Source organism: Phoca vitulina, unplaced genomic scaffold, assembly GCF_004348235.1.
Source record: "Phoca vitulina isolate PV1807 unplaced genomic scaffold, GSC_HSeal_1.0 scaffold19, whole genome shotgun sequence".
Classification (NCBI taxonomy): domain Eukaryota; kingdom Metazoa; phylum Chordata; class Mammalia; order Carnivora; family Phocidae; genus Phoca; species Phoca vitulina.
Window position 1 is genome coordinate 24,913,124 of NW_022589722.1, and position 22,080 is coordinate 24,935,203.

Consider the following 22,080-nt stretch of genomic DNA (forward strand, 5'->3'; position numbering starts at 1 on the left):
GGAGGCAGATCCTAGGCCTTCAGCCTAATATAAGAAACAACTGCCAATAGGCCATCTTCAGAGATGAAAGGTAGTGAGCTCTGTGCTGGGGGGAGCATGCAATCAGAGGCCGAGGGGCCTCTTAGCAGACATTATACAGGGGTTCTGAGAGGCTGAGTCTTTACAGGTCCCTTCTGACCCTGAGACTTGAGGCCTTCCTTCCTCACTGGCAGCACCTCTAACCCACAGCTGCCCGGACAGGAGGCTACAGTTCAAGAGGCTGCCGTCCACCCAGCCTCCCACCTGCGCCCCTGCAATGGGCACCCGTAACAGCACAGCCCCGAGGAGCCCCCAGGGTATCAGAGAGGATCCACCAAGAAGCGTGCTCCGGCTGTCCCTGCCAGCAGCTCCCGGGGTCAGGAGTCCTCACAAGCTCCCCGCTACAGGTCAGACGGGCACATCTGTCTGTTCGTTCAATAACCCCTCACTGGACGCCTGGGGTGGGCCACGCTCTGGGTGCAGAACCTCAGTGACCCTGGGTGCAACTGGCCATTCCAAGCTCGCTTCCTCCACGTGCCTTCAGCACCTACAGCTGGCCCCTGGGCCTGGCCTTCTCGGCGCACACAAACACTTTGGTTATCTGGAAAGATGTGGGGCCATTCCACGTGGCAGGTAATTCGAGGATGAACCCAGAAAACTTAATTTTGACTACTTTGGATGGAAATCTTCTGTGCTCAGTCAACAGGGGCCTCAGAACATGCTTCCCCCTCTTTTTCCGGGATCACCAGGGACAGCAGCGGACGCAACGGGCCACAGCCCTGGTGGGCCGGGGGGTCTGCCCTGAGCTGCTTCAATCCCTCCTCCCTCATGGCCTGTCTGCCCTCTCGATCCTCGATCCTGCCTATTGCTGCTTCCTGCCACCCAGATCACTGTTCCTGACACCTCTTCTGATTGGTTTCCTCTCAATACCTTTCTTCATTCGGACGGACTGAGCTCTCGGAAGGGCCAGCTCTGTCAGCGCCGGGGCCAGTGGAGGCACCCCGGCCTTTGGGTCTCGTGCGGCCCTGTGTCTGTGACCGTCAGCTGGGTTCCATTTATCCCGGCTTGTCCTCTCTCTCTGCCTTGGAAGATGCTTCACTTTGAGCCAGATTCCAGGCAGCGAGGCTTGTCCAAAATCTGAAGCGGGGTGAAGGCAGCCTCCTTCTTTAACTGTTTCATGTAAACTCTCCCTTCGTAGCCAGAGCTCATGCTCTTCCATGGGAGGATGCCGGCCTGCCCTCCTCCGCCCGCCCCGACACGAGCCATTCTGGGGACCCAGAGACCCAGGGCTGCGTCTGGCCTCTGACAGGGACACTCTAGGTAATCTTAAGTTTCTTAGCCTACTCACATTCTTTTTTTCACGAGTACATAGTGGGGATGATAATACATCCACCAGCTACCTGGGAGATGAGAATGAGCTAACAGTAAGGAAAAATATGCGGAAAAGCAAACCCCACACAAACAGTATTCACAACACGGTGCCTGTGTGAAGCCACAGTTCAGTCGGTCTCCCTCCTCTGAACTCCGGCCCTCTGTAACCCCCTGACCACAGAGCTCCCTGGGGCTGTCTCAGAGATGTCTCTAGGGGCTACCCCTCGTCCTGAGCACCATCAGACGCTCCCTGCATGCAGGTGGCTCGATCGGCCCTTCTCCGTCTACCTGCCCCGATGGCTCGTCCTCGCGCCATGTGGATTACAGCCCTTGTCAGATGGTAGAAATGGGACCCTGGGTGAGCCGCTTACTTCTCTGAGACTCAGCCCCCTCCTTAGAAGACAGCACTCCTGCCACCAAAAGGCAGGGTTTAGTACTACTCGCTACCCTCCTTCCCTGCTGAAAGGTGAACAAATGGGGGGGATGGGCACAAACCTTTGCACACAAGGGGGACAGCACCAGGGGCAGCAGACCAGAGATGCTGACCATAGCTCTGGAAGATGCAGTGTGGTCACTGACCCAGGGAACGGGGGGAGCCAACGAGAACCCTGGGAAACCCCAAAACCAGACGCACCAGGCAGTCCTGAGGGCTGAGGGTGTGAACGGGAACCTCAGCTCCAAGTCTCCACGCGGAGCTACCGGGTTTTCACTCTCAAGACAGTTGAGACAGTTCTGTCCTCAGAGAACATGGCTCAGCTGAGGGCAATGAGGACATGTGCACAAAGTGGATGAGGCCTGAATGCAAAGGGCGGGTCCCTTGCCCCATCCGCTCCCTCAACTCAGCCTGCCCAGCTTTTGCCTCCCAGGCTGGAGATGAGAACATTATTCTCCGGGGAAACAGGCCCAGAATCAAAAGGTCCTCATTTGGTGCCTGCCCCTATCACTGCATAAACTGGCAGGGTCACATCACATGCCCCGTCACCCAGATGGGAGGCCCAGCAGTTTTGAGCCCCATTCTTAAACACAAAAATAGCCAAGGACACTAGACATTTGAGGAGAGCTTCCGACACAAAGGTCAAAGACCAAAGCCAACAGACGAAAGGAGCTCAGGAGGCAGAGAGAATGCAGGGAGCAGAAGAAAACTGTAATTAGCATCCCCAGAAAGAGAAGAGGAGATACTCTACCCAATACCAAGAACGGGGGCTCAAAACAAAAAAGGACAGGGAAGAGGTCCTGACATTCTACAACATGATAAAACAAAAAACAAAAACGAAAGACCTTCGATACAGAAGCTCAAGGGTAAAGATTTAAAAAAATAAATAAAGCTCCTGGAAAGCAGAGCAAAAAAAGAGCTGGAAAATTATAAAGAAAATGTGAGGCTCCATCCAGAAGTGCAACATCCTACAACAGGAATTCCAGAATGGCAGGATAAAGTGGAGGGGAAGAAATTATGGAAGAAACATATAAGAAAATTTCCCAGAACCTCAGGACAAAGGATCAGACTCTAGCAGACTTTCCCAAAACAACACTGGAAGCTAGAAGACAGGGGAAAACATGCCTTCAAAATTCAGAGGGAGGATGATTTCCAACTTAGAACTGGATTCCCATCAAACTCCAAATAGGATAATATAGTAAAAATATTTGCAGGTAATTTTTAGATTGTAAAAAAAAAAAAAAAAAAAAACCCAGAACTCTCATGCTTGCTTTTTGCCATGAAGCTCCTGGAAGATATGGACTGACCAAAAAGGGAGAGCAAACCACAGACGAGGAAAAAAACGGCATCCAGGGAACAGGTGATTCAGCACAAGAGAGGTGAGCAGGCGTCCCAGGATGATGGTGAGGAGAAGACCAAGAGGCCAGAAAGCAGCCAGACCAGAGCAGGAAGACCAGGGCTCGGGGGAGACCCAGAGCTAACAGATACACCCATGTGTCTGACGGCGCGGAGAAGGGTTTCTCTCTTCTAGTCAATTAAAGCATTTGGGAATAAATTAATGATAGATACACAGAAAGCAGAGCGAACCCAAAAGCAAGGTAAGCAATAACCAGAGGAAAACAAAAAGTTACACAGGGAAATGTCGGCCTGGGACACCACAGGGCTCAGCTCTGATCAGTATTTACAGACAGGTGATAATGCAAACACTGAACACAGATTGAGAAAAATTGTGGTCTAGTCACAATGAAAAGATGAAGACAGAATTCTGTGTGTGTGTGTGTGTGTGTGTGTGTATGGGGTTGGGGGGAAGATACCTAAGTCAAAGCTTTCTACAACTGGAGGTCACTATAGAACCCTATCTGAAATTGAAAAATCGAGAACCAAGAGTATAAGCATATTTTTAGGTTATTCTAGGAAAAAAAAAAAAGTTTAAAGAGTTGAAAATACAATGAACTTGGGAGTGAGGAAGAGTTAGGGCGATTTTGTGTTTCAACTGTGTGCACTAGTACCTGAATGAGAGTAAAATTTAGCTGTAATTTCGTCAAAGAGAAAAACAAATGCTTGCACGGCGCCCAGCGAGAGCCCGGCTGCCCGGCTCTGCAATCGGGGTCTTCCAGCACAGCCTGGCTCCTGATCTCCCTTCTGCCCTTCCCGGGTCTTGGGACACCAAGAAGGAAGGGTGGGGTGGGTTGGGAGGGGAATGAAGGGGGGGCTCTTTTTTAATTTTAAGGGAAGACCCTCCATCCCCAACTCTGCAGGGGCAGGTCCTGCAGATGAAAGGACAAGGGGAGGGGGTCCCAGATGCTGAGCAGAGCTGCAGAAAAGGGCGAGGCGAGGGCCAAGCCCACCAACTCAGACACGAAAAGCTGGTGAACTCTGGGGCAGCCTGAACTCCCCTGCAGCTGCTGTGCTGTTTGTAAACTCCCTGGGAGAGGCGGAGAGGCCAGGGGATAACAGTGTTGCTAGGAGACATGCTTAGCAGGGAGGCAGACTTCTTACCAGGACCTCTAAGTGGACCAAGAGGAAGGCTGGGACAGGCGGGGCCTGAACAGAGGCTTCTGGAGTGGGGGGACCCAGCCAACCATCTGCTGCCGCCTCTGGGGCACAGAGTGAGGATAGTACAGACCGTGCCCCACTTTGCCAGGCACCCCGGTCTTCGGGCCCCACAGAGAAGGGAGACCACACAGGAGAGGATCCTCCTTGGCAGGGAATAGCTCTGTGCTTCTGAGGGAATCAGTGGGCAGAGGCTGCTCCTGGGCCCCCATTTGCGACTGGCAACATGACTGGAAAAGGATTCTCAACACTAGTGTGTGCAGCTCCCCAGAAACCCAGAAGTTTCCCTGGACCCTGCTGCCTCCAGGGACATCAGGCATTAGAGCCCCAGTTCCGCCCAGAGCAGGTCCCCACCTGGCCTCAGTATTCTCACCCGGCAGAGCCAAGCAGGGAACCCAGCTGGGAGTTTGATGAGGCCCCCTGTGAATGTAAGGTGCACAGCAGGTGTGTGATAAAGTCCCTTATTCATTCAGAAATTCTGGACTGAGTGAGCACCTGGCAGGTGCCTGGCTCTGCGGACACGGGCTCTCTGCCTGTCCCTGCGCCCGCGGAGTTAAGTCCACTCGGGGAGACAACAGCAAAGTAGGCACCGTGCTGTGTGTGCACGCTCACTGCCGCCGAGCTCAGGCCGTGAGGACGCGCGCAGGGTGCCGGGACAGCAGAAGCCGTTCCAGGAGACACCAGAGTCAGGACAAAGGAGAAGGAGCGGGCCAAGAAGAGCCTTCTAGACACTGGGGAAACACCCGATGGCCCCACTGGAGAAGAGGACAGTGTGGCTGGAGGGGCGGGTGAGGGTGAGGCCCTCGGCTGGAGGGGGGCGTTGTGCGCTCTGGCGGGCGCCTGCATTTCCTGGCCAAGGCATAAGGCATTTCCCGTGCCCCGCGAGGCCTCAGGGATACGCGGGTTCAAAGTGGGACAGGAAGAGAGGCTCCAGCTTCTGTGGGGATGAGCATGCTGCACCCCAATATCCACAGAGCCCAGGGCCCAAGGCAAAGCCCCCCCAGGGATGGGGAAGAGGACAACTGGTCGTGGTCAGGGCTGCCCTGCCTCAACATAGGGAACCGCGACATCTGGTCACTCTACCTGAAGCCAGCAGTGCAGACAGGGGAGGAAACAGGAAAATGCATGACCTTGAGAGGAGGAGGGGGATGTCAGAGCAGGGATCTCGAATTCAAGGACCCCTCCTCCCAGCCCTGCTGGCCTGTGCAGGTCCAGGCACTGTGGGCCTGTGACCTGTCTTAAGGGCTCTGGCCTCTCCCTCCTTCACCCGCCCTCCATAGAGAGATGTTCTAACCTGCAATTTCCAGTTGTGTCATATTCTTGTGCACCAACAGTAAAAAAGAAAATCTAAATTTCTCCGTGTACCCTGCAAGGCCGTGCACATCCTGTCTTTCCTTCTCAGTGCCATTCCGTCTCCAGCCGCCGGCCTCTCCCCTGGCCGTGGCCAGCCCCCAGCCCAGCTCCCCCTACCTCCCGGATTCCTCCTGGGCCCTGTGCATTAGCTCTCCTGGCTGCCTGGGATGCTCACCCCAGCAGCCTCAAGCTCTAGGTCTCTGCTCCCTGTGTCTGCGGCTGGGCCCCGGGGAGAGCTACCCGGTCCCATGGTGACTGGCCAGGTAGGCAGCTGGGGGCTGGCTTTCCTCCTTGCCACCCAGCGCCCAGCCGAGGGCCTGGCCCTCCCCACAGAGCAGCTGATGTCTCCACACCGAACACGGGACCCGAAGCCCACGAAAAGCAGGGAGTCGCCTTCTTGGGTGGCACAGCAGAGCCTGCTCCCGGGACAAAGCCCTCAGGATTAAGGCACATGGGGAGGGAGCCTCACCCCTGCCACTGCCTCGCCACGGGCCCCGGATAAGCCCCTGACCCATCTGTACCTGGGGTTTCTGTCTACAAACAGACAACTTCTTCACTGCTCACCCCGATCAGAGACGCCAGGCTGAGAAATGAGGCACAGGGGGAGGGTCCCTGCTTGCAGGTGTCCCTACAGGTGTCGTGGGAGCCCTGTGGCCAAGTGCTACACACATGCCGTCACCTCTCAGCGGGGGCCCAGACGGGAACCCTGAAGTGGGTAGAGAAGCGAGGGGCAGCCCCCCCGGAGGAGCCCGGGCCGCGGGGCTTCTGGCTCCCAGACCCCGGCGGGAAGGGTGTGCAGCCCAGCCAGCGCCCCCGGCGCCCCGCCCCAGCCCGCACGCCGTCCTCACCCTCGTAGCAGTCCCGCACGGTGCCGAAGTACACGTAGTACTGGTCGTTGGTGAAGAAGAGGAGGCTGAGCCAGGAGTCGAAGGCGTAGATGGGCACGATGAAGAGGATGCGGACGATGTAGCGCTGCTCGTTGGGGCAGCTGTAGCAGCGCAGGTGCATGTAGATCTGGGGGCAGACGGGGGCAGGCTCAGCCGGGGACCCGACCGGGGCAGCCCACCTGCCACCTGCCACCCTTCTGCTCCGTGGCTGAGGGGACGGACGGACGCGCTCTGCTGTCCGGCTCTGCCGCTTCCTCGTGCTGTGGCCGATCCTCAACCCTGAGCCTCAGGCCCTCCTCAGCGACGAAACCCCCACCATGAAGCTGTTCTGAACATCAGACCAGAGGGGGCAAAAAGCTCGTCGGGTGCATTCAGGGGGCCCGGGCCAGCGTCACAGACACGGGGCCCAAGACTCTATGGACCCAGGCAAGAATGGCCGGGGAATCCAGCGTTGCGACAAGCTCCCCCAGGAGCCGAGCGCACAGCCAGTTGGGGAACCTCGGGCGAGTGGCACAGAGGAGGCCCTCGATGGATACGCAGGTCTCCTCGGCACCTTCTACCAGGTGGAGCCCCCAGACTCAGGTTATTACCGCAGCACAGCCTGGCCTGGCCTAATACTCTGTGGGGACTGGAAAACCTCTCCGGATCCTTCCAGAGGGCTTTCCGTGGCTCTCTGACCCAAGGGCCCAGGACTGGCCTGGGTACCTGGTGGCAGGTGATGAGCAGGGCCGTCCAGACGAAGAACCCGGAGATGGCCTGCGCCGCAGTTGTCATCAGGAACACAGGCTGCTCCATGGCCGTGGGGCTGCCCTCAGGGATCACAGACACGCTGGGCGACGCTGCCATGGTCGTGGGCGACGCTGGATCCGGGGCCAGTGCGGCCCCCCTCACCGTCATGGTGCCTGGCAGCCAGAGGTCCCTGAGACAAACCCTTGCGGTAAGCGATGAGCTGGCCTAAAGAGAAGAAACCACAGCGTTAGCCTCCTTCCTGGGCGAGTGGCAGCATGGCAAACAATCTTCTGGGCCTCTACATCCACCTTCAGATTGTAACTGGACACTGACCACGTGTGTCCCGGCCCAGCCGCTACGAAGGTCCCAGCCCCTACCGTGTCTCCCCTGGATTTGTGAAACAGGCGCCTGAGCAGTCTCTCTGCTTCTGCCTTGGCCCCTACTGTCCAGTCCCCACACGGAAGCCACGCAAGGCTTCTAAGACGTTCGCCAGACTGGGCCCCCCTCTGCTCAAAGCTCCCCAGTCGCTGCCAGCTGGTTCGAAGTATAAGCTGCTGTCCGTACAATGGCCCACAAGACTGCCCGGCGGCTCCCCGCGGCTCTCGTCTCCCACGATTCCCACCGGGAGCCTCCACTCCGACCACGCGGCTCCTCCACCTCGCCCGGCCTGCTCCTGCCCCCGGGCCTCTGCACCCCTGCACGGGCTGTCGGCCACACAGCTCACGTCTACACTTCCCTCAGGTCTCTGCCCGGACCACCCGCTCCCGCAAGATGACACCGCCCCCGCCCCGGGCACTCCCGACCCCGCCACTCTGGGGCTTTTCCCCACAGCGCTCCTTCCCGCCTGACTCCCTCTGGCAAAGTGTATGTTTACTCATATAGTTATTAACTGCCTCCTTCACCAGAACATAAGCTCCCTGAGGGCCAGGAGGCTCCGCTCTGCTCACAGCACCAGTCACACAGCAGGGGCTCAGCAAACACCTGCTGGGTCTGCGCATGTCCACACTTCCCCATCGAGCAAGACCACTTTGTCGCTTTCTCTCTTCAGAGGGCTGTGCCTTTTCTTTCCCGTTTCTCTCCAACTTCCCTGAGGGCCGGCCCCCGTTCTTCATCATCCATCTGTGCTGTTCTGGAGACTCTGTGGCCCACACCTTCAAACTGCTCTTTTAATTCAGTTTTCTGTATCCCTCTTCCTAAAATCCTGCCCCCTACGCTTCCCCCAAGCAGAGACTTCTATCCATATCACACGCCGCTGTGCTTCTATGTGACGGGTGGCTCTGTCCCTTGCTCGTGTGTTTATCTGCCAGAGGCTGTCCGCTCTCTGAGGCAAGACCGCATTTCTGTCTTTCAATCCCCAGCACCAAGCTCAGCACCAAAGCCATTTATAATACTCACTTTGTTACCTATTGATTTTCAGTCCTTATTTAAAAAATTAGAGGTATTTTACAGAGAAGCACACAGAGATGAGGAAACTGGCATACAGAGATTCTGGGTGGGAAAATAACAATGGGAGTGGGTGGGACACAGGCTGGCCTTCTAGGGTCCTAGGGTCCCATCCAGTTGCCCCACGCAGGCTCTCTGTCCACTGCTTTTCCCAATGGCAACTTCAAGAGCCATGGTTAACAAATGAACAATTTCACATTAAAAATTAACCCAGATGCCCCCATGGAAGAGCTGCTGTCAAGGTAGTAAAGCGACTCCTGGGAGGCTGGTCACTGCTGTGCCCAAGGCCATCCGAGCCCCACGGCCCTGACAGGTGTCCCTTTCAGTTCTGCCAGCTATCAACGGGCTGGTCAGCACCACCCCGGAGCCTCTGGTCACCCTTCGGCAGAGGCTCTGGGAGACTAAGCTGCAGGGTGACCAGAGGATCCGCTGACTGAGGCAGAGAGTGTGGACACCGGGGAGGGTGCTCTGGCTGCAGCCCAGGTCCGAGCTCCACCACCAACCAGCCGTGTGACCCCCACACAGTTCTGCTGGGCCCTGGAGGGTCTCTGCCAGAAAAACAGCCAAGCCTCCAAACCTGACCATCTCAGCCTGAGCCCGAGGTCAGGCCAGATGACCTCTCATGGTCCCTTCCAAGCCCCAGATGATATTCTCAGCCAGAACATACTGGCTTCCGGGGTGCACCCAGGCCCACAGCCTGACCCTGGATGAAGAGGCTCTTTGCCTACTGTGTCCCCAAGCTCCTAGCTTTGCCCCCGGCCCCCCTCTCATGTCTCCAGCATCCCCTGTCCCCATCTGCACATCTGCTCTTAGCTGTAAGTTTTGACCCTAGGAAAGCCCTTTGCATTTCTATTTTCCTGTGAAAATAAATGATCTCTAACACACTGACCAAGAGATGAAACTAGATTTAAAATCCAAACTGGAGAAGGCATCTATATAAAGAAACTCAAAACTGGAGAAGGTGTCTATATAAAGACTGGTGGCGAGCTCCGAGAAAGAACCAGTGACAAGTCTAAGAATAGCTCCCGTAAGGATGGTTGCAAAACTGGAAACCAGTGCCAGAAATACTTCTTTAAAAAAGAAGATTTGGGTTGTAAATCATCATCTTTGTCTATCATCCCAAATTAAATGAATAAACACAGGGAATTGGGGGGGGGGGTGCCTAGAGGAAATACAAATCCTCCTAAATCTCCAGCTTCCAAGCACAGGCAGGCCGGTGTGTCAAAGGCTGTTTTGTTGGCCACTTAAGGCGGCGTTGGGAGGCCCGGCCCAGGGGCACTGCTGAGCTGACCCTGCCCATGGGGAGGGGACCTGCGCCCGGGAGGCTCCTCGGCTGTGGAAGCTGGGTGAAGGCTAGAGGCCCGGCTTCTTCCTAGGGCTCTGCTCACTGCCACTCAAGCGCCACCCCCCCACCCCCCAAGCCCAGAGAGACACTGGCAGTTCTCTCGCATTTTCCCCATGTAGGTCAATTAGTTTACGGGCAAGAGAGCCACTCAGAGAGGGTGGGTGACTTGCCCCGAAATCAGGGATGGGACTCGAACTCGGGTCCTATAAACACATTGTCAGCCCCGCGCGAGCAGCCCCTCCGGCTCCAGAGCCTCCTTCCAAGAGCCAGTCCTGTCCTGGCAGGCCCGAGACCCTCGTTGCAGAAAGGGGAGGGAGGTCCTCTGCAGGGAGGGGCAGCCGATGCTGGAAGGGCTCTCCGGCCTGACAGTGCTCGCCAGGCTTCTGGGTTTACTAGCTCTTTACCTGACTCCGGGCAGCGCTCCTGGCTTACACACTGTTTTCCCAAGCATCATCTCATGTTTTTTTTACACAGCAACTTTGAACTAAGTAATATTAACTGCATCCAAGAGATGAGGAAAATGATGTGCAGACTGGTTTTACCACCCCCCAGGTAACACCAAATGATTCGAGGGTTTTCATAATACCCCCCCAAAATACGTGAAGCAACATTCTGACTCATGGACACGTGGCCCCTGGCATGAAAGAACAGCAGGTGAGGACGGCATTTCTGAGGCCGTCGATCCCGGGGGCTTGCCTTGCTCCCGGGGCCCAGGGCAGCACACAATGCTGGACCCTGCCGACTGTTCACAGCCTGCGTGCTGGGGGCGGGGGATGGACACTGGGGTCCTGCCCTCTCACCCTTGGGCGGCATCGACGGCCTTGGCCAAGGCTGGGGGGAAGGTCAGGGAAGGCTTCAAAGTGGCAGGGACTCTGGGACAGGGTGTTTAAGTAGCATAACCAAGCTTCAGCTTTGAGGCCACCCAACAGGATTCCTGCCAGACCCCACCATCTGCGAGCTTGGACAAGTGACTTCATCTCTAAGAACCTCAGTTTCCCCATCTATAATACTTCAGGGTAACTACAGAATGGCTGAGGGCGTGTTCTACTTTACAGAAGTCCTGTTAATGAATAGACAGAATAATAAAATAAAATAATAGAATAAGAATGATCATTTTGCAACTCCTAAGACAAATACTGGACATAGATATCGATATGATAAAACCCCTAGCCAACAGGCAGTCTGGGCAAGTCCAACTCTGAACGCACAGTCAAGATCACCAACATGGGGCTGCGAGAAGTTTCCAGCCTCCTGATGGGATGCACATGGCACCACCTAAGAAGGACTCTTGCCCAAAAGTGAAATGGGATCAAAAGGAGCCTCCAGAGCTACTACCGGTAGCCAGGAAATATAGAGGGTAGTGGGGCAGACTAAATGATACCATGAGGACGCAGCAGCCGAATCTAGACTACAGGACAGTCTATAGGACAAACAACCTAGTTTCACCAACAAATCAATGGCTTATAAACAAAGGTGCTTGAGGGGCTGTTACAGAATAAAGACTCCAGAGACAAAACTAAACGCAACATGTGGACTTTGTTGGGTCCTGATGCTAACAAACCAATGATGAAAAGACATCTTTGAGCTAGATAACACACAGGAATTCTTGTCAGTTTCATTAGGCGTGATCATGGCATGGCGGGTACATAAACATCCTTATCAATGGAGGAAGAATCATCTTTTCGATAAACAGTACTGGAACAACTGGACATCCAGAGGCAAAAAAGAATGAACCTTAACCTATACCTTTACACCATATACAAAAATTAATTCTAGACTACAGACCACAGATTTAAATGTAAAATGCAAGACTATAAACTTTTAGAAGACACATACCTAACAAATGGCGAGCATCTAGAATACAGCAAGAATGCTCAAGCTCAACAGTAAAAAGATAATACAATTAGAAAATGCGCAAAAGACATGAATGGATATTCCACTCAAGAAGGATACATGGACAATAAACACATAAACAGCAGTTCAACATTGTTAGCAATTAGGGAAATGCAAACTAAAATGACAAGACATCACTATATACATATTAATACAAAATAGAGACAATATCAAAAGCTGGCCAAGGTGCAGGGAAACTGGCTCTTGCGTTCATTCCTGGTAGGAATATAAAATGGTAAGCCACTCTGGAAAACAGTTTGGTACTTTCTTACAAAACTAACACACCATTTACCATACAAGCCAGTAATCACTCTTAGACGTTTCTCCTACAGAAATGAAAACATATGCTCACACAAAACCCTATACACTTATGTCCACAGCAGCTGTATTTGTAATTGCCAAAACCTGGAAACGATCCACATGTCCTTCAACAGGCAAAAGGTTAAACTCCAGGACGTCCAGATCATGGACTACTACTCAGCAATAAAAAGCAACAAACTATTGATACAAGCAGAAATCTGGACGGAGCTCAAGGGCATTCCGTTGAGTGAGAATAGCCAATTGCAAAAGGTCACATACTGTTTGGTTCTGTTTATATATAACATTCTCAAAATGGCAAATCTATAAACATGCAGAACAGATTGGTGGTTGGCAGAGGACAGCAAGGAAGGGGTGTGCACAGAGAGACAACAGCACGGGGACTTCCCTCCAGGTGACGAGCTCCCTTGTATCTTGATGGTGGTGGCTACATGAGTCTACAGGTGATAAAACTGTACAGAGCCCCCTCCCCCCCAAGAACAGTGAAAACTGAATAAGGTCTGTAGTCTAGTTAATAGTACTGTACTAATGTCCACTTCTGGTTTTGATCATGGTCCTATAGCAATTCGAGATGTCACCATTAAGAACAGGGCACATGGGACTTGGGAGTACTATTTTTGCAACTTCCTGTGAACCTATAATTATTTCAAAATAAAACAAGTTTTTTTTTAAGATTTTATTTATTTAAGAGAGAGCATGAGCAGGGGTGGGGGAGGGTAAAGGAAGAGGGACAAGCAGACTCCCTGCTGAGCAAGGAGCCCACCGAGGGCTCGAGCCCAAGACCCTGAAGATCATGACCTGAGCCAAAGTCAGAAGCTTAACCGACTGAATCACACAGGTGCCCCAAAACAAGTTTTTTTTTTTTTTTTAAGTCCTTATCAAATAGAGATGCATACTGGATTATTTAAGGGTGAAAAATAACATGACTTCTGGGATTCATTCTTTCTTTCTTTTTTTTTTTTAAAGATTTTATTTATTTATTTGAGAGAGAGAATGAGATAGAGAGAGAGAGCATGAGAGGGGGGAGGGTCAGAGGGAGAAGCAGACTCCCCGCCGAGCAGGGAGCCCGATGAGGGACTCGATCCCGGGACTCCAGGATCATGACCTGAGCCGAAGGCAGTGGCTTAACCAACTGAGCCACCCAGGCGCCCCTGGGATTCGTTCTTTAAAAGGGGGAGAGGGACCGAGGCAGCAAGACGACAGGACATTCCTTGCTGTTGACGCTGAGTGACCAGAGGCAGAAATCCGTTCTATTATTTGCTCTACTTCTGTATGTTTGAAATTTTCCTTAGTAAAAAGCTTTAGACAGTAGAACAGAATTTTCCACAAAATTTGTAATGAGATGGGCAGTGACTCAGGAAACCGTCTGCTTCAGAGATCTACTGGTTATCTTCTAGAAAAGCAATCAGAAAGACCTGTCAAAGCTAACAACTGAGTTCAACACATCTTCCTTTCATAAAAAAAACTTCCGCATTTGTCCATGTTTTTCTATGAATACTGGCTTCCCAGTTAAGTTTTTGAAATACCTTTAAGCGTGTTTAGTATGTCCCTTCATGGGAAAGGCGTGTTATCACAACAAATGAGAAAAGAACTGCTCTTTTAGAAGACACTGAGGCCGGCGAAGCATTCTGGAAAAGTATATTCGGAAATGTGGGAAATGTTTCTACTGTCATAGGATTTTGTTACCGAAAACAATATAAGTCTGTAACTTACAAAATCTCTCGTGTCTGAACTCCTAAAAACCTACATAACAGAATTTGCTAATCTGCTCAAAAATTTCCAAAGCATTTGAGTGGGTTTTGGACTCGTGTGTTAAGAACTTTAAAATAAAATACCTTCCATTTAGTTGACAAAAACATCTGATTGGCATCAGGAAGGATGGAAATGTACTAGCCAAATTTCAACAAATCCTCCACATACGCAGTGGACAGGATGGAAAGATGAGTAACCCAATTTAGTAAGAAAGCCAGTGATGCGTTTCCTCCATGTGCAGCTACGTGTCTCAGGCAGGGATCTTTCTCAGAGAGGGCAGCCATTAAAACCAGATAGCTACGCAGACTGAACATAGAGCCAGACCATCCAACTGCTCGCTCATAGAGCACGAAAGCACACTTTCCAAAAATAATCAAGCATATGAAAGCAGAGGCTTTTGTACCACCACCAAAATAAAATTTAAAAAAAATTAAGTATTACATCTTTAGCTCATCCTTTGATTCCTATTTTTGGTTTAGGTTTTATGATCTACATGGTCGAACAGTAAGGTAATACTTGTATATAGCAACACGCAGGTATTGGGGGTACACACCCAAAAAGTTTTTTTACTGCTAGGGATGCAGCCAGTCACTGACAGGGCTCCCTCTTCCCTCTGAGGCCTCTGCGCCTCTGTCCTTGTGCCTCCCCCGGTGTCGGGCCCGCTCCCTCCATCCGAGGCTGAGGCAGACACAAAGCACAGTCGAGGCCTGGTCCTGCCTCCCTCCCAGTGGCCCACCTGCCAGCCAGGCGGCTCCACACCTGAAGTCCTCACTTGCACGCCAACCCGAAGGCTGTGAAGAAGCCAGGCCACAGTCCATACTTTGTCCCAGGCCCTGAGTCAGGGAAACTGCTGGAATCCCGGGGCTCCCACCTGGCTGTGACTGGGCAGGTGCCTGGGTGTCTCTGAACTTGTTTCGCAGGTGCACCGTGCCCACCTTGGGCCCAGTGAGTTTAGGAACTCAGAGTTTTCCCGATTTACAAAGGATTACAGTGCTGTATATGGTGTGCAGAGTGACTCCCCCAGAGGAATGTGGGCAGCACCCAAAAATCAAATACATAGTATTTCCATAGAGAAACATGAGATATTTTTAAAGAACATAATTAGTCTCACATCAATTCAGGTCAGATTTTTGCTACGAAATTAGTTTGCTGCAGGCTTGAAAGAACCTTTGGGATTTCGAGCGTTCTGGATTCCAGAAAGGTGGGGGCCTGGGCCGCCCTCCAGCACTGCAGGGAGGCTGATGCTCGAAGAAGCAGGAATCCAGCGTGGTCTACTTCTTACCTTATTTTCAGATGTGACCATGTCCCTCCTCCTGAGCTGAGATCCTTTGAGGATGTGTCAGGATCTGACGGTAGGTGGAGTGCAGTTCTGACCTCTCTGTGGAGAAGCCAGGGCCCTGGGCAGCTGGGTCCCAGCCTCGCCCCCACCCAGCCCCCCACCGCCTCCTCCCCAAGGGTCCCTGCAAACTGGTGGCCCCTGCCTCTGTGCCAAGTCGCCATCCTCTCTGCCCTGGTCCTTGTGGGGAGAGCCAACTCTTCACTCCCAAGTCATCCTCAGCATCATGGCCTCAACTGGGGGCCAGCCCACTCCCACTCAGCCACCCTGTGCTCACTCCACAGCACTAAAAGGTCAGCTGGGACGCTGTTCTTGTCTCCCCACACCTGAGTCATCTGACACAGTGTCAGACACATAGTAGGGATGTGGAAGAGAAGAATCCACCAATGCGCTCACTGTCTGGCATTAAGCCACCAGCTGCAGACCACAGGCTTTCCATCACTTAGCCCCTCCCCACCATGGACACTTGCCAGAGCTTGGCTGAAGGACTTGGACCTTTGGCTGGAGTGAGGGATAGGCTGGGTGAGGGCAGAGGATGGAGGCTGCATCACACTGCCTCACACCCATCTTCCAAAGTGGAGAGGCCACGCCAACGAGGGCAAAGGGACTTGTTCAATGAGCTCCAACAGGATACAACCCAGTCCACCTGGTGGCAGCAACCGGAAGATGAGTCTGCCAAGATGGAGATGTTTTTACAACTGGAACCATCTAGCAACATTCTGTTGCTTTGAGAATAAGGAAGCTCCCAATCAACTGAGGCTAGAAGTCCCCTGGGGTAGGAACACTGACTGAGCAACCTCCGTTGGGTAGTTTACACTTACCTACCTTCTCCCCAACTAGCCTGCAACCTCTTGGAGGTCAGAGGTCATGCCTTACGCCCTGGCAGTGGTCTCAGGGCCTGGACACAGTTCACCCTCAATGTGCTTTGACTGGATAAGGGAACAACTGCCCTTTGCAGTTCCTTCCAACTCTGAACGTCTGTGATGCCCTCCATCACCACCTTGCCAACCCTGGGGAGTGGAACGTTCTCTTGCTCCCACCCACAGATCTTTGTCCCCATCAGCCTCAGCAGATATCGCCTTCCATGACCTATCACAGTTTGCTCAAGGCACGTCTTCCCTGGTCTTCCAGAGCATTTACCACCCTGTGATTAGATCTGTTCCCTTAACGCACTGTGAGTTGGACTCCATGAGGGCAGGGATCAGGTGCCATGTGGAAAAAGTATTTACTGACTGATTGCTTAGGGGACAGAGGGAAAAACATGAACAGAGGCATGGAGACAGTATGTGGACAGGCACTCGGCCAAGAATGTGCCCAGAGCAGAATTTCTGCATCTGGTCCCTGTTAAAGATGGGGGCGGGGCAGCCTGATTGACAGACCACCTGTGGCTCTCTAGCTTGACAAGGCCCTCCTGACAGCCCTGTGTGGTGGGTCTTGTTGCAGCTGGAGCATCCAGGCTGGGGTACAGTACCCTGGGAGGCCACAGGGAGCAATGGAACGCAGAGCCCCGCTGGGTCACCGAGGTACAGGGCTGGATGGAACTCACCTTGTGGGTCAGAAAGCCAGGTTCAGGGGAGAAAAGGAAGGAGTGACAGTTTATAAATGTCCTCTTCATCCCCAATCAGGGGTCCAGGCAAGGTGAACCAGTTGCCAGAAGGGTGCTTGAGGGCATAGAACCAGGGTATAGAGAAGTGGGGGTGGGGGAGGCTCCTGAGTAGAATCCAGGCAGCCCTAGCAAGGCCGAATGAACTAAGCCAAGCCCTAGAAAAGCACCCAGAGGGCCACGAATGCTCACTTCCCCTAAGACAGCGCCTACCCCCATCCTTCCCTAAACAAGAGAGCTTCTGGCTAACTCCCTCCTGAAAATACCCATCTCTTCCAGAAGAGCTACAAAGCTATGTGCAAGCTCGGTCACCTGCCTTGGAAGATAGAGGTTTCAGAGAACACCTCACCATCTCAGAGTCCTTTTCACTTCATGTTGGGGGGATACCTTGCTGTTACCCGCCCCCCGATTTCCTGTGTCAAAGACTGAATAATGTACCCCCCCAAACATGTCACATCCAAACCGCCGAACCCGGGAATATTTTGCCTGACATGGCAAAAGGGGCTTTGCAGATGTGACTACATTAAGGCCACCGAGAGGGTCCCAGATTATCTGGGTAGGCCGGATATAATCACAAGGGCCCTCATGAGAGGGAGGCAGGGGGCTGAGGGTGTGAAGGGGGCAGTGTGACAACGGGAGCAGCGAGGAGAGACTGGAAGGTGCCAGGCTGCTGGCTCTGAGGATGGAGGAAGGGGCCCTGAGCCAAAGAATGCAAGTGGCCTCTAGAAGCTTGAAAAAACAAGGAAACAGATTCTCCCGAAGGAGCGCAGCCCTGCCAACACCCCGATTTTGGCTCAGCGAAATACATTTTGGACTTGTGACCTCAAAACTGTAGGATGATAAATTTGTGTCACTAAGTCACTACGTTTCCGGCAGTTTGTTGCAGAAGCCATAGGAAAGCAATGCATGCAGTTTCCAGATGGGGAAACGGAGGCTTGGGGGGCTACTGCGGTTTGCCCACAGCCCCCTGTAAATGGCTCCAGCCGTGGGCCCCGCCACTGACTAGCTCTGCGTCTGCGGCCAAGTTACATAAGCGCTCCTTGCTTCGGCTTCCCCAGCTGTGCAATGGGGTTGCAGTCACTCGAGCCTGGGACAGAGCTGCGAGGAGCAAACGGGGTGATGCGCCAGGCACGGCCCTGTGTGAGCTGATCTATCCCAATTCCTCTCCTGCCTTAGAGCCACTCCATCCGTCGGTCAGGCTGGCAGTTCACAGGCCCGGCAGTCTCTGAGCCCCAGGTCTGTCCTGTCTCTGCTTGTTTGCTCTTTTTTAAACCTTCTGAGGTCATATTTTCATTCATCAGTTTCAGATCCAAGCCCTTTTGAGCTGCGGCCATGAAGCGCTCACTCAGGCAGTTGCCACACACCCACAGGCCGAGCGATGCTGGCAACCTGTTCGCACGCACGTCTCCAGAATATTAACGCAGACTGGGAGGGATTTGGGTTGAATAGATTTAATTTTTTAAAAAATATATATGGAAGGGGCGCCTGGGTGGCTCCGTCGATTAAGCGTCTATTTCGGCTCAGGTCATGACCCCTGGGGTCCTGGGATCAAGCCCCGTGTGGGGATCCCTGCTCAGCGGGGAGTCTGCTTCTCCCTCTGCCCCTCACCCTGCTCACGCTCGCGCGTGCTCACTCACTCTCTCTCTCTTAAATAAATAAAATCTTAAAGAAAAAAAGAAAAATATATATGTAAAACTTTCCATCTTAACATAGCTCACCAGGTAGAATCTGACTTAGGAATTGCTCATCTGAACAGGCCACTCTGGCCCCACCCCGGCACCCATGACAACAGCCCTCCTGCCTCTCCAGGGGCTGTTAGGCTCTGTGAACTCCCCGGGGGGGGGTGGGGGGGGTGGCGCCTGCCTTCTCGGGGAAGCTGACCCACATCCGAGCAGGTCAGCAGCCCACAGCCTGGCCCTTCTCCAGAGGGGATTAGAGGACCAGAGCGCCGGAGGCCGGGTGATTCTGTCCGGGCAGACTTTGGGAAGAGGATCACGTGCCCTCATGAGGGGCAGCGTCCCCTGTCAGCCCCACTTCCTCAGTCAACACCCACAAGCCTGGCCACTCCGGTGGCTCCTCATCTCTCCCCCTTCTCTCGAGGCCAAGTTCCCATGAACCTCCCAACCACGAAAGAAAAAATCCTCCAATCGTGTAGCCCTCCTTCGCTTGGGGGGGTTGGGGCGGAAATATAAGGGAACACCAAAGTCATCCAAAATTCTTCGGCAAGGGCTGACTTAATTCAGCCTTGTAATTAAGTTTTGTTTTGTTTTTTAATACATACCAGGCCAAATCTTGATCGCCCTAGTTTTCTCCCAAACTGCGAACAGATGGGCCAACGCCCTGCCTCTTTCGCCGGTTTCTGTGTCCCCCTTTCCCGCCACCTAAACCCCATTCAGCACTGCACAAATGGGTGCCCTTCAGATGCAGAACCCTGAACCTCAACTGTCCTACTGCCCCGTGGGAGCAGGCTGCCTAGGCGAGACCCCTGAACCTGCCCCAGCCCCTGCGGGCCCTTGAGCAAGGAACGCGGCTCCTGCCCGGGGTGCCTGCGTGAGAAAATCCCAACCTGAATTTCACTCACACAAAGACGTACTGAGTGCGGCGAGCCGGCATTCCTCCCTAGGCTTACGTACACCCAGTGAGTGCACATGTCCACAGACAAGAACGAGGACCTGCACGGCAGCCCTGTGTACACGGCAGAATTATTTTTTGGTGTGGATACATAAATGGGGATACGTTCAAACGGTGGACCCCTACACAGCAGGGAAAAAGAACACAGCACTGCTAGTCACAGTCTGGACAAATCTCACAGTTTGTTCTATAGGACTCCATTTCTGCAAAGGTCAAAACCAGGCAAAACTAGTCAGTAGTGATGAGGTGCGAGTAATGGTTACCTTGGGAGGAGGCCGCAGGGAGCCTTCTGGGCCCTGGGCGTGTTCTGCAGCTTGATCTGGACATGATTTATATGGGTATTTACGGATGTAAAAACCCCCTGGGCTGTAGGTCTAAGACTAGCGTACTTTAGTAGTACTAGTGTACTCTAACTAAAGTAAGTATACTTTAAAAGTATAAATACTTACCTTTGAGCACCCTCTGTATGCTAAGTCCAAAGGGTATTCTCAGACAAGACGCTGATCCCTTAAGAGCTTACAGTCTAGTGGGGAAGAAAATACACTCAAACACTACAAGGCTGCCCGTGGCCAGTGGGACAGGTAGTGAGGGTCAGCCCAGGGTATCAGTATCACTCGTGATTTGGGGGGAGGAGACAGAAAAAAACTGATTAAATGCAGGGTTTGGAGGTAGCCGGACCAGTGTCCAAATCCAGCCTCTTGCTGTGTGACCGGGACAAGATGTTGGCCCCATTTCCTCTTCTGAAAGGGGGAATCACCAGCAGCCACACCTCATGGGTTCTCGTGAGGATGCAGGGAAAGAACTCACCGTGCACTCAGGCCTGAGACTGGTGTGATTCGGCCCCGAGGCTGGTCCCACCCAGCGCTGCACTGGGGTTTGCAGATGTGACCCAGGCCTGCCCCCAACAGCCTCCAATCTCACCCAGACTTGGCCCTCAAGGAGCTCGCAGCCAGGGAATCAGATACCTAGGACACACTGTCAAAAGGCTCCGTGCCAGTGGAGAGGGGCAGATAAAGAAGCCACGGGGGTCAGAGGGCCCTGCAGGGGTAGAAACTGAGCTGGGCCTTGCAAGGCAGACAGGATTCCGTGCGTGGAGAGGAGCCTGCTCCCCAGGGGAAGGCCAGCAGGGAGTGGGGCCTGCGTGAGTACAGGCAGGGAGGCGGGAAGTCAAGAAGGCACACAGAAGAAAAAGCAACTAGTCGAGTGTGGCTCAAGGAGCCCAGGGGCACCTGGCTGGCTCAGTCTGAAGAGCGTGCGACTCTTGATCTCATGGTTGGGTGTTCGAGCCCCATGTTGGGTGTATTTTATTTAAAAAATAAAATCTTGGGCACCTGGGTGGCTCAGTTGGTTAAGCGACTGCCTTCGGCTCAGGTCATGATCCTGGAGTCCCTGGATCGAGTCCCGCATCAGGCTCCCTGCTCGGTGGGGAGTCTGCTTCTCCCTCTGACCCTTCCCCCCTCTCATGTGCTCGCTCGCTCTCATTCTCTCTCTCTCAAATAAATAAATAAATATTTAAAAAATAAAATCTTAAGGAAAAAAAAGAAGAAAGGGCCCAGGAGAGAGGACCTAGAACACCCAGGGCTGAGTTCGACTTTATTTTGCTGTCAGTGGGGTACCCCTGCTGGTTTCAGAGGTCAGGAAGTGTGCATCTCTGAGCAAGGATTTAAAATGACAAGCCAGCCAACAGCAGTGTTTCGGAAGAAGGGGGCGACTACTTTCTCCCGGGCTGGGGCTGGGGGTCCTTTTACCAAGAAACATCCAAACCTTCACACCTGGTCCCCTCTGTGAGACCCAAGCATGCATTTTGTTTGTTTGTTTTTCGAGTAAACTCTATGTCCAGCGTGGGGCTCGGACTCAGGACCCTGAGATCAAGAGTCACAAGCTCTACGGACTGAGTCAGCCAGGAGCCCCCAAGCATGCATTTTTGATTAGATGGTGGCAGGGGCCTTCTTGCCCTGGGTGAGATATAAGGATACATTCTTACGGTTGTTTACCTAATTTTATTTATTTTTTGAAAAATCATATATTCCCATGATTCGGCACTCAAACAGTTCAAAGGGTCTCTAGCGAACAGCCTCCCAGCACCAGCCCCATCCCAGAGGCACCACATCCACCGACTTCCTGCAGGCCCCCGAGACCCTGTGTACACAACGCAAGCAAATGCACTTTCCCTTTACACACACGGAGGCACACGAGACACCCCCCTGCACCTGCTGCCTTCACAGCAATCCATCTTGGCGACTGCTCCGTATCCGGGCACGGAGCTCCCACCTGATCTTCCGTAGCTGCCCGGTATTCCATGGATCACACGGAGCATGATTTGTTCCTGGACCCCTGCAGATGGACATGAGAATCTTTCCAATCTTTTGCTAGTACAAATAGGGCAGCAATGACTAACCTTCAAATAAATTATTT

General features: G+C 53.2%; 1 protein-coding gene across 2 annotated transcripts in view; it reads right to left on the reverse strand.

The window, feature by feature from the left end:
• TMEM184B (transmembrane protein 184B) overlaps positions 1-22,080 on the reverse strand; it is a 46,552-nt gene that overhangs the window by 15,309 nt on the left and 9,163 nt on the right. For both annotated transcript variants that reach the window (XM_032416269.1, XM_032416268.1), the window contains exons 2-3: positions 7,321-7,569; positions 6,577-6,742 (exon numbers count right to left, since the gene is read on the reverse strand). In XM_032416269.1, coding sequence (XP_032272160.1) covers positions 6,577-6,742; positions 7,321-7,512 — 358 coding nt within the window. In that variant the 5' untranslated portion in view covers positions 7,513-7,569. The remainder of the gene's footprint in view (positions 1-6,576; positions 6,743-7,320; positions 7,570-22,080) is intronic.